The following is a 10013-nucleotide window of genomic DNA, read 5'->3' as shown; positions in this document are numbered from 1 at the left end:
ACCACAAGGACAAGATGTATTTTCATCATCAGCACTGACGTCAGAAGCACCACTTGAGCTCGAAGGAAGTGGTTCTTCAGCAGTAATTTTGCAAACAGACTCAACCAAAGAAATTTTTTTTTTAAACGGGTGCTTTAGCAATTTAGTCCCTCTCTTTCCTCTTATGTTTTCTGTTTCTGCAGTATTTTGGATACATGCGTCATATGTATGTTTTGTCCATCCCCATTTACATACATGGGTGGGACAGAATACATTAGCACCTTTTCAAATGAATCATTCCAACACCTACAGCATTTAAAGTTACTGAAGGGTTATCACAAAGAAAGAAGATATTACAAGGTGTAGTATTATATTGTTTTAAACGATCTCAGTGTATTGTCCCATGTCCTTCAGAGCAGACATTTAACTGGTTATAAGATGAAAAGCACAGGTTTAATTGATAAGATGACACTTAAATGGCATGGAGCCACAATTAATGATATAAGTCACATCTGTGCTCATCCTGCTGTGACAAGTGAAGGTCTACAAAGGTTACTGAGGGGATCAAGCTGCTGTCCTGAACATTTTGGAAGTATGGAGGTAGCATTTATAGGCCCACATTGCTATTTCATGTATTATCAAAACATACAAAAAACAGTAACAAAAACCCTTCCACAAATATGCCTGTACTAACCAAGTTCAACCAGTTTTCATGTTATGGTGTGGGTCTATTGTCAATCACTAGATGTCATGATTTTAACATTTAAAGTGGACATTTGGCTTTACAAGTGTTTGATATTTAATATTGTTCTCATTCAGAAGTTTAACCCAGACTGAAATACAGTACGGTGGCTATTTCATGACATCTTTGTCGGTGTAGTGTTAAGTTTCGATGGTTTTGATTCGTGTATTCTGCTTTTTGTCAAGACTAAATGGAGGTTTGGCTCACTTAGTTTGTTTGCATTGCAAGGTAGTCCTGTTTTCATAATCAGATGCTCCCAGTCCTTCATCACATACAGTTCCTTTGCACAAAAGTGTGCAGAAAAAAATACTCAAGCCCATTTCTAGCAGTACAGAGAGAAAACACACCTGACTGGCAGACATCACAGGCGGGGCACAATAGCTTTTGGCAATAATATCCATTGAGCAGTTTTATTTAGTGATTTCCAGGATTGTCAAATAATGTCTTTGTAGAAGCTGTTTCACTGCATTGTTTCTTTTTATCATTGTGATATCAAGCAGAACTCCAATTAGGCATTGAAAGCATTGAAAGTGAAGCCTCCAACTACAATCATTCTTATGACCTACATTGTCCCTTTTTCACTTGATAGGGATTCTAATTTGGCCAAGGTGGGAACATGTGGGCTCCATATAAGCCGTCAATCATCACCAAGCTCCCCAAGGCTCTCCTTAGTGATATATCCGTTTATATACTAATGGTGGGGCAAGTGTGAGTGACGAATTGTGTTTAACATTGGTTGTCATCGTTACGAACATATTTGTAACGTACTGAAGGTCATAGCACATCCAAATATTTACCCACCACTGAATCACCATGCAGAGCAAATGTCCTTTTTACATACCAGATGCTTCATGAGAAAACCCCATGCAGACTTGCGCTTGTTAACGCTTATTAAAAAGTAGTGGTTAATGCAACCACAGGTCTCACAAATGCATCATTTCCTTTCAAAATATGACTCACATTTTTTTGCATCCAGTTTCATTGTCTGAAAAGTATGTCAGCCACACCTCAAGTTCTCACGCAAAACCACAACCAGCCTTGTTTTTGAGAAGTTGAATACAATTCAAATTTTAGTTAAGCAAGTTTGTAGAAAATTTTCACTTTTGGAAAGAACCATCTGAATACATTGGTTGCTCAAGCCCTGAAAGTCAAAAACGAAACTCTTAAATTTGGAAATGACAAAAAAAAAAAAAAAAAAAAAAAGCACAACCTGAAAATGCATATAATGGTCTTCAGCTATACAACCACACAAATGACAGGCATATGTCCACATACACACCCCCACAAACGAGACAGGTGTAAGAATACAGCTTTAGTGATGTCAAAGCAAATAAAAGACCTACACACAAGCTGCAGTTCTTTTCAAAGCAGGAGTTACAGATGCAACATAGTTGTGCAGTTAGGTGAATGCTAATCCCTTAAGTCTGAGCTAAGTATATTGGAGAAGTCATTTCATTGTTCCTTGATTGGCAAACTAGTCATACACACAGTGGAGTTGCAATACAGTGGGTAAATACATTTGCACAAACAACACATCATAGGGTCAATGTTGGTCATTCTTTCTTAGTTTCCTCCTGCTCCTGTTTGACTTCCTCATAGGTAGCATCTTCCCCTTTTTCATCCCCGTCGTCCGTCTTGGAGTTGGGGACCCAGAGCCCCGAGTCTATGCACCTCTTCATGTGGGCCTTTGCCTCCTAAATTGTGTGAAAAAAAAAAATCACTTCATCATCAATTAACTGAACTAAAATAGGAAAAAAATACACATGTGAATCAGATAACTATACATCTATATATCAGGTCACTGTGTTACTCAAAACAGTCTGCTGTCCATTCATAAACACACACACAAAAAGCTGAGATTAAAAAAAAAAAAAAAAAAAAAAAAGTAGTCTTTAACAAAGTAACCTACCGTTGGATCCATTTTGCTAATCACATCCTGTAACATTTGGATGTCTTTATCATCAAAGCATTTCTGCATCTCCTGCAATTAAAGAGAAAAACCAAAGTGAGACATTTTGAATAACAGGAAGAGATAAAAGGAGAACGTTGAGGCTTCTTGAAAATGAACTTACGGCTGGTAGGGACTCATAAACATCAACAGGATCCAGCCCTCCGGGTCCCAAGCGCTTTTGTCGCTCCTCTTCCTCATACTCCTTCATGGCCTTTTCTATGCGGATCTTCGCCCTGCCACGAACCCGGTCCTTAAATGACTCCAGCTCGTCGTTGAAAGCGTCCTGGTACTGCTGATCTGATGTCTGTGGGGACACATGGTTGGTGTGTGAGTGGCTACGCTCGAACGTTTAATTGAACATATCAATTGGTGTTTGTTTTCATGTTATTCTGAACAGGGGATGGGAAAAGAAAAGATTAAATTCTCTCGTCCTTGGAGTGTGAGTATGCTTTATAAAGGCATGTGTACATTCCGCATTTTAATGAGGAACACAAAGTTACCTCCAATAACTCAAAATTTTATTAGATGATGAAGCATAATTATAGAGCTGCAATAATTAGTTGATTAATTGATTGGTTAATCAACAGAAAATAAATCGCCAGCTATTTGGATAATTGATTAAGCATTTTGGGTTATTTTCGAAGAAAAAAACAAAACAAATTTTCTCTCATTCTACCTTCTTAAATGGGAATAGTTTCTGGTTTCTTTAGTCTTCTATGAGAGTAAACTGAATATCTCTGGGTTGTAGACTGTTGATCAGGACAAAACAAGACATTTGAGGTTGCACTTTGGGCTTTGTGCAACAGTGTTTGACATTCTTCACCATTTTCTGACATTTTATATACCAAACTAGACTAATCGATTAATCGAGGAAATAATCGTTATAGTTGCAGTCCTACATCCAAACACAAAGTCACCTTAATCTTGGCAAAGAATTGACGAAAGCATCCGCGGGGGTCCACTTTGAGGCTTTTTGCCAACTCCAGAATGAACTGCATGACGATGGTCTGATGAGCCACTTGCTCCATCAGTGCGTGTTTCTACAAAAAGAGGAAGCATTTTTTCAATAATGTGCAGATTTTAAAGGTCACGATGTCTGTGTGAAGAAAACAGTTTGTGGCAAATAAAGAATAAAACAGATCCCTGAGTTATAGCCCATAAACTGACTTTAGTATATTTAAATATTAAAATGCATGCAAAGTATGGACTACTTTCAGTGCCTTTAAAAGAAAGTGAAGAAGAAATTCTGTTATATAGTATTTACCTCCTCAACTTCAAGGTCAATACACATGATGACCAGGTAGTTGGCAGTCTCTTCACATACTAGATGAGGGTTGTCAGAGAGGTACTTCTGGCTGTCATCCCAGCGTCGCAACATACCTGCAGTAAAGACAGCAATTAAAGATCATCAATACTTTCAACTACTAATATCCTGTAGCAGTAAAGAACAATGGTGAATGGATGTCGATTATTCTTACCAAAATGTTTGATCTGCTTCTCATATTTTTCCACAAAGGTTTTATGCTTTTGCTCCTTCTCTTCTTCGGTCTCTTCAGCACTGTCAGGTTTGACATTAACAATGCTCTATGGAGAAAATAATCATTAGAAACTATGGCCATGAAACAATAGATAAAGTCATATCAGACATCACTGGAAATTTGGGGTAGAAGTATTAACTAATGTGTATCAGAAAATTGGACGAGGAGTGAGAGATGTGTCCAACATTACAAAACCACAGGTTTGAACCAAAGTCAGTGTGGAATCTGAGAAAAATCAATATGAGCTGTCAAGAACCATCTCAGGGTTATCTGTTTTCAGTAATCCACTTCTGAAAATGAACAAAAATATCCCACATGGAAGACAAAACATGCAGCAGTTACATAAAACAGACCAGTGGCACTGCTAACCTTGCCACGAATCAGCTATAGGCGAACAACAGAGCGACTAAAGCTACTTCCAAAGCACACTTGCCCTAACACCTTCTGATCAGAGGCCATGATTGAAGCAGTAAACTATTTAAAGACAGGCATCCATGTAGTGTTATTAAAAGTTTCAGATTTGGTTGAATAATACAGAGCCTGGACAACCACATCATATTAAATCACCTATAAATCGCAGAATATTGCATATTTGAAAATATATCTGTTGTTTTTGTATTTTACCTTATTACAGACCATGTATTTAAGCATTTGAGAGGGCTAGCTAGACACTCCTGCTGGAAATGGTATATCCTGCTTTGAGAATGTGTACCTTGCAAGGTATCACTTGCTGAACCTTTACAATCATTAGGGTCCGCCAAAGAAAATGTATGCCAAAAAGTATGACTTTTAAGGATAAGTCTGGCCTCATATTTTCATTATTAGCAACAAACTTCATGAAACGAGCCAAAAACCAACACTTTATCTATCCCTGTGATAAGTATTGTTGCATCTGGGCTGCCAGTGAAGTTTATTCATCTCAGGGGTGTACACACAAAATTTTCTCCCTGAGCACACTTAGTGACGTCTGCTCTACACAAAGCTACTCTCCAGAGATCAAGAAACATGGCAGTGTTGTAAACTGGCCATATTCCTCATAATGAAGAAATATGTTGGCTCATTTATATGGCAGAAAGGCACAGACTACATCAGACTCTTCCTACGCAGATGATACTTGTTACCAGGATAAATTCATTGTTGATTGGTCTCTTTGGGGACGATAAAACTATAAAATAATGTCACTGTCACCATTTAACAATTAATTTGCCTGTTAATACCGTGTTATTGCAATCTTCTAAGTATGTGGCTTCAATACTGTGAATCACTAGGAGGTAGGGGTTGAAAGATGAATTGTGTGTGTGTGGTTGGGGAGGAGGGGAGTGTGGAGTGTACCCATTCAGAAACAGGCTGTATGTCATGTTTTGATGTGTATGTGTGCCAACAAGACAACATCAGACTCCCAGAATTTGCTGTGGCTTCTAGCAGAACCCTACATCTGCCTCACCTTACTGAACCCATCCTTGCTGAGCGTGTCCACGTTCCATGGCATCTTTTTCTCTTCCCGGCGGTGCTTCTCCAACTTCTTCTCCCACTCCCGTTCCTCCTTTTTCAGTTTCTTCTCCTCAGCCTGGGTTTTGCTCAGCTCTGCTTTGGCATCATCCGTTGTTGAGATGCTCAGCTCTTGTAGTTTCTTCTGTGTCTCAGCCAGCTTACGCCGGCATTCACTGAGTCCCTTGCTTAAATCAAGAGTCATTTTTTGAAATTCTTCCATTCGCTCCACACGTGCCTGAGGTGAAAATATTATAAAACCAGTCACAATCTACAAGTACTTCATGTCCACCACAGTCTTTAACTTTTAACGCACCTCTGCTACTTGCTTTCTCACGTCTAACTACAAAAAGTGTATACTTCCTAATCGTGCCTAGCCTACTTTAACATGACCGTCTGCAACTTCATATAGCACTAAAGTGAGCACATGATACACTTAATGTTATGTTAATGTCAACTACAAACATCTTTATGTCACGTATGTTAATACTGTACCTGGTGTCTCCATCTGAAGAGGCTGGGGGTGTCGATGTTTGGGTGGGTATCATCTTCATCGTCTGACACCTCAATGTGGTCCCACACGCTGTAGTCTATTCTGGACATTATGCCAGCAACAACCTAACGCAAACAGCGTTAGCTTGGGTTATGACTCGGCTAAGTTAGTGGGCTAAACGAGGCTAACCCGAGTGTTTAATCAAAAAGCATATAACAGAAGGACGCTGCACTGAAATGTGTGTTTATATTCAATGCTGCGGCCGGCTGCGTTTTGCCAAGAGTAACTTAAATAGATTTTTCTGGAGTGAGCTAGCGTCAGACTGCTACAAGCTTCTAGAAAGAACTGCTGCAAATTTCCGTTAGACGTCAGCACGTCGGGACGTCACTCCGTCACATGGACGTACGACGCCGGAAGGCGGAGGAGCTTTTTTATTTTGTATTTTTTAACTCCCTTCTTCTTGATTGGCACAAAGGAGCAAATGCAATTTACTTATACGACAAAATAACCATTCAAGTATAATTCCTATAATTTAGAGAGTCCAAGCCAGGGGAATTTTAATAGATGTAAAGATTAAAAAACAAACAAACTATTAACAGTTCTCAAGGCCTTAAAAAAAAAAAAAATAATAATTTTTTTAAAAAAATAGCCTGAGTGTAACCTACTTTTTGATCTTCTTCATGAAGTATATTTGCATTTATGAATATGAAATTCAACCAATAAAATTAGAAAGATGAGAAGAAAACTAAAAGATTAGTAATATACCGTTGAGAATTCAAATTTGTATTATATTTTAGGATATCAAATAGTACATGTATCAATACATGTTTCATTATATTACATTCAATTATATGTTTCAAAATAGCCATATTCATCATTGTGGCTGTTGATAAAAGCACAAAAATTGTTCTGAAAAAAGTCTCACAAAAGGGCAGTGCCAAAATAAATGAACAGAAATCTCAGGGGAATTACAACAAAATGTACAATTTATATCAATGTCTTTTCTGAATTTCTAAAAACATATCTCAGGTGGGAAAAATCTATGCTTGAAAAAAACACCTTAGTTTTATTAGTGATCAGACACTGATAAGGTAAGAGCTGGGCCAGTTCTTATGAATGGATTGAAACATTGTTTTACTGCACCGGATGATGTTGATGGTGTTAATGTGATGGTGGTGACACTCAAGGTTCAGTCATTTCATTTTCAGTTCAGTTTCAGTTCATTTTCTTCATTTCCTGTCGCTGAACATGTGTTTTTTGTAACATGCATGTTTGAGCCCTGCAAACAAAAGCTGGAATATTTTTACTCTCTACATCATGTATCGCCTATACAGACATCTATAAATGACGGTCATTTTAAATGTATCACTAAATGAGTTTCTCATATAAGGTTAACTAATGCCTTTCAGTGATTTGATCTTTGTATGTAAAAATAGGTCTATTAACTGCATCCTGCATCAGAGGCGCCTAATGATGCCAACCTATTTGAAAGATAGACAGTTAAAACAGCATTTTTTCTATATTTATACTTAGTGATCGTGAAAATCAACTGTGTTTTAACATTTGATAGTAAAGATCCACCCCTGTTTTCAGTTATTCTAATCAGCCGAAACAATCTAGATCTCCTGGGTGAGTTTACTGTGGGTGGGCAGGGCCTTTAGCAAGTCACATCTGCAATTTGACTGTGTTGGTAGCTCAGCGCTGACATGCATAAACATGTGTGCCTCATACTTGATAACAAGACATGCATGCAGTGACACAAAAAGCTGAATAATTCTATCAAACTTCCTTTTAACAAATACTTCATTTGAAAGGACAGACAGCTAAAACAGCAGACTTTCTATATTTATACTTGGTGATCACATAGTGAAAATCAAATGTGTATTTACATTTGATACTAAAGGTATGTGCGTGGCCTTCAGCAAGTCACATCTGCAGTTTGACTGTATGTGTAGCTCAGCGCTGACATGCACAAACAAGTGTGCCTCATACTTGATAACAAGGCATGTACACAACGACTACTTTATAATAAATACTTCATTTGTCAGCTTATCATGTTAAACTTTTTGTTGTGACTGTGTAAGAGAGTTGTGCCATTTTCACTCATCAAACACAGGTAGAACTAATAACCTTATCATGGACTTCACTTCAAATAGGTGGGTTATAATGTCATTAATAATACCTGTCTTTCCTGCAGTGACATGCAAAAACTGACATGCCTGCCATGACAGACAGTTAAACAATCTGATATATTTTTAAGGCTTTTTAGAACATCAAATTCTCCCAATTTTATTTTGTTTATGATTGGTTTGCCGAATTTATTGCTTAATTTTTGTAATAAATGTCCAAGCATAACCATACCCAATTCAAACTTAGTATCAGGAAAGTTTAAAACCTAAGTGACAAAATTTCAAATTTGGATTGAAACTAATTTCTAATACTTTTTAGATGATTGCTAAGACCCTAACATAAGACCCTAAATTACGTAGTTACAAGGCTATTGTGGATTTGGGTTTCCAGTGGCTTTAAGACATGTTTTAAGATGTATGTAAAATATTCTACTTTGAATAATAATTTATGTCTGATAGTTTTTCCACAAAAAAAAAAAAATCAAATTATCATGTTAAAATCCTTCAAATAGCATCTGCTTTTCCCTCCCTCATTAAAAATCCCAGAATCTATAAATATGCAAATATATTTCATCTCAAAAGTTTAACTGCTGGACACAAGATGTTTCCTACTTCACTGTAAAGTCAATTCTCAGTGTTTGTGCACTGGAGGCTTCAAGTTTCCACATCACACTTATGTAAGTTGAATATTGGACCAGTATTGGCTTCCAACCTCTCACATCTCTTAAAATTGGATTTTCAGTGAGCACAGAGCAACTTTCCACTTTCAGCAGATGAATATGAAAACAGCCTTCTGGTGTCAAACTCTGCACATACATCATTCTGCACAGTTGAAGCTCAAACATCTCATTGAAGGAACAAGAAGAAAAACATCATTTTGAGTGGAGGGGGACTTTAAACAATAAATTCCAGTTGTTTGTTCAGCCTTATACACACAATGTTACATAATTATTACAACATTTACACAGTATTTCCTTCTGACATTGTCCCCGTCATGCAAGAGGCTATGTTTTGCTTGTGTTCTCCGTGGGTTTTGAGTCCTTAAAGCCGGAGCAGCAGATGGAGTTGGCAGCATGCGTCTCACAGCACCGTCTCATCTCTCTGATCACATCCTCACACATGCTCTCCACGTATTTGTTAGCTGTAGGAAGGGGACGAAGTTAACAAAAAAATAAAATAATGTGGGCGTTGCTTTAAAATCTTTATAATGACATTGAAGTGTGCTGTACCTTGTAAACACTTCTGAATTGCACACGCTTGCTTTTGACACGGGTCTTTCTTTGGCATGCCTGAAAGAAAGCAGACAATAATGTTCAGAAGCCGCTATAATGGGCGCTGGACTAATGCAGAATAGGTAAGGCATTAAATGACCCAAAACTGACAGCCACCTTTGTCGTTTGAGGGTAGCTAGTTGTAGGAAGAAAGTATGGTAGCCGCTAATGCTACTTCCTCCTGTTAGGCAATGTTTTGATCACGTGACGTGTAGCGAGCCAATGGAATCTCTGGAAAAGTGCAACAGCGACACCCAGTGGTATCAAAGTCAAATAATATGGTACAAACTCCATTAATACTGGGAAGAAATTAATGGCACAAAAAGTTGCTTTGAACCAGAAGTTTTTAACGTGTAATCCAAGCTTTAATATAAACATTATGATAAATTGTTCTACATTATTATGTGACCAAAATGTTAGCG

The 10013-nt window shown here is 37.7% G+C and overlaps 2 protein-coding genes across 2 annotated transcripts; both read right to left on the bottom strand.

Moving 5' to 3' along the window:
• Nucleotides 1–2020: 2020 nt before the first annotated feature.
• LOC122967356 (hsp90 co-chaperone Cdc37) lies at nucleotides 2021–6569 on the bottom strand. The gene is made up of 8 exons (XM_044331962.1): nucleotides 6194–6569; nucleotides 5655–5936; nucleotides 4151–4256; nucleotides 3937–4052; nucleotides 3590–3712; nucleotides 2794–2976; nucleotides 2631–2702; nucleotides 2021–2415 (listed from the first exon to the last, which is right to left on the bottom strand). The coding sequence occupies exons 1-8, from the start codon at nucleotides 6299–6301 to the stop codon at nucleotides 2275–2277; spliced, it is 1131 nt and encodes a 376-aa protein (XP_044187897.1). The 5' UTR covers nucleotides 6302–6569; the 3' UTR covers nucleotides 2021–2274.
• A 2623-nt stretch (nucleotides 6570–9192) lies between these two features.
• cmc4 (C-x(9)-C motif containing 4 homolog (S. cerevisiae)) lies at nucleotides 9193–9818 on the bottom strand. Its single transcript, XM_044331820.1, has 3 exons — nucleotides 9709–9818; nucleotides 9550–9609; nucleotides 9193–9461 (listed from the first exon to the last, which is right to left on the bottom strand). The coding sequence occupies exons 2-3, from the start codon at nucleotides 9605–9607 to the stop codon at nucleotides 9325–9327; spliced, it is 195 nt and encodes a 64-aa protein (XP_044187755.1). The 5' UTR covers nucleotides 9608–9609; nucleotides 9709–9818; the 3' UTR covers nucleotides 9193–9324.
• Nucleotides 9819–10013: the final 195 nt, after the last annotated feature.

Source organism: Thunnus albacares, chromosome 17, assembly GCF_914725855.1.
Source record: "Thunnus albacares chromosome 17, fThuAlb1.1, whole genome shotgun sequence".
Lineage (NCBI taxonomy): Eukaryota > Metazoa > Chordata > Actinopteri > Scombriformes > Scombridae > Thunnus > Thunnus albacares.
The sequence above is the reverse complement of the archived record's forward strand: the minus strand, read 5'-3'. Positions and strand labels throughout refer to the sequence as shown.

What these genes read in the sequence shown, in the direction of transcription:
- LOC122967356 (XM_044331962.1), bottom strand. Translation starts at nt 6,301, where the DNA reads ATGTCCAGAATAGACTACAGCGTGTGGGACCACATTGAGGTGTCAGAC. An exon ending in TCTTCAGATGGAGACACCAG is followed by an intron (nt 5,937 to 6,193) that starts GTACAGTATTAA and finishes TTTTCACCTCAG; the next exon opens with GCACGTGTGGAGCGAATGGA. An exon ending in GCAAGGATGGGTTCAGTAAG is followed by an intron (nt 4,257 to 5,654) that starts GTGAGGCAGATG and finishes TTTTCTCCATAG; the next exon opens with AGCATTGTTAATGTCAAACC.
- cmc4 (XM_044331820.1), bottom strand. Translation starts at nt 9,607, where the DNA reads ATGCCAAAGAAAGACCCGTGTCAAAAGCAAGCGTGTGCAATTCAGAAG. An exon ending in AATTCAGAAGTGTTTACAAG is followed by an intron (nt 9,462 to 9,549) that starts GTACAGCACACT and finishes CCCTTCCTACAG; the next exon opens with CTAACAAATACGTGGAGAGC.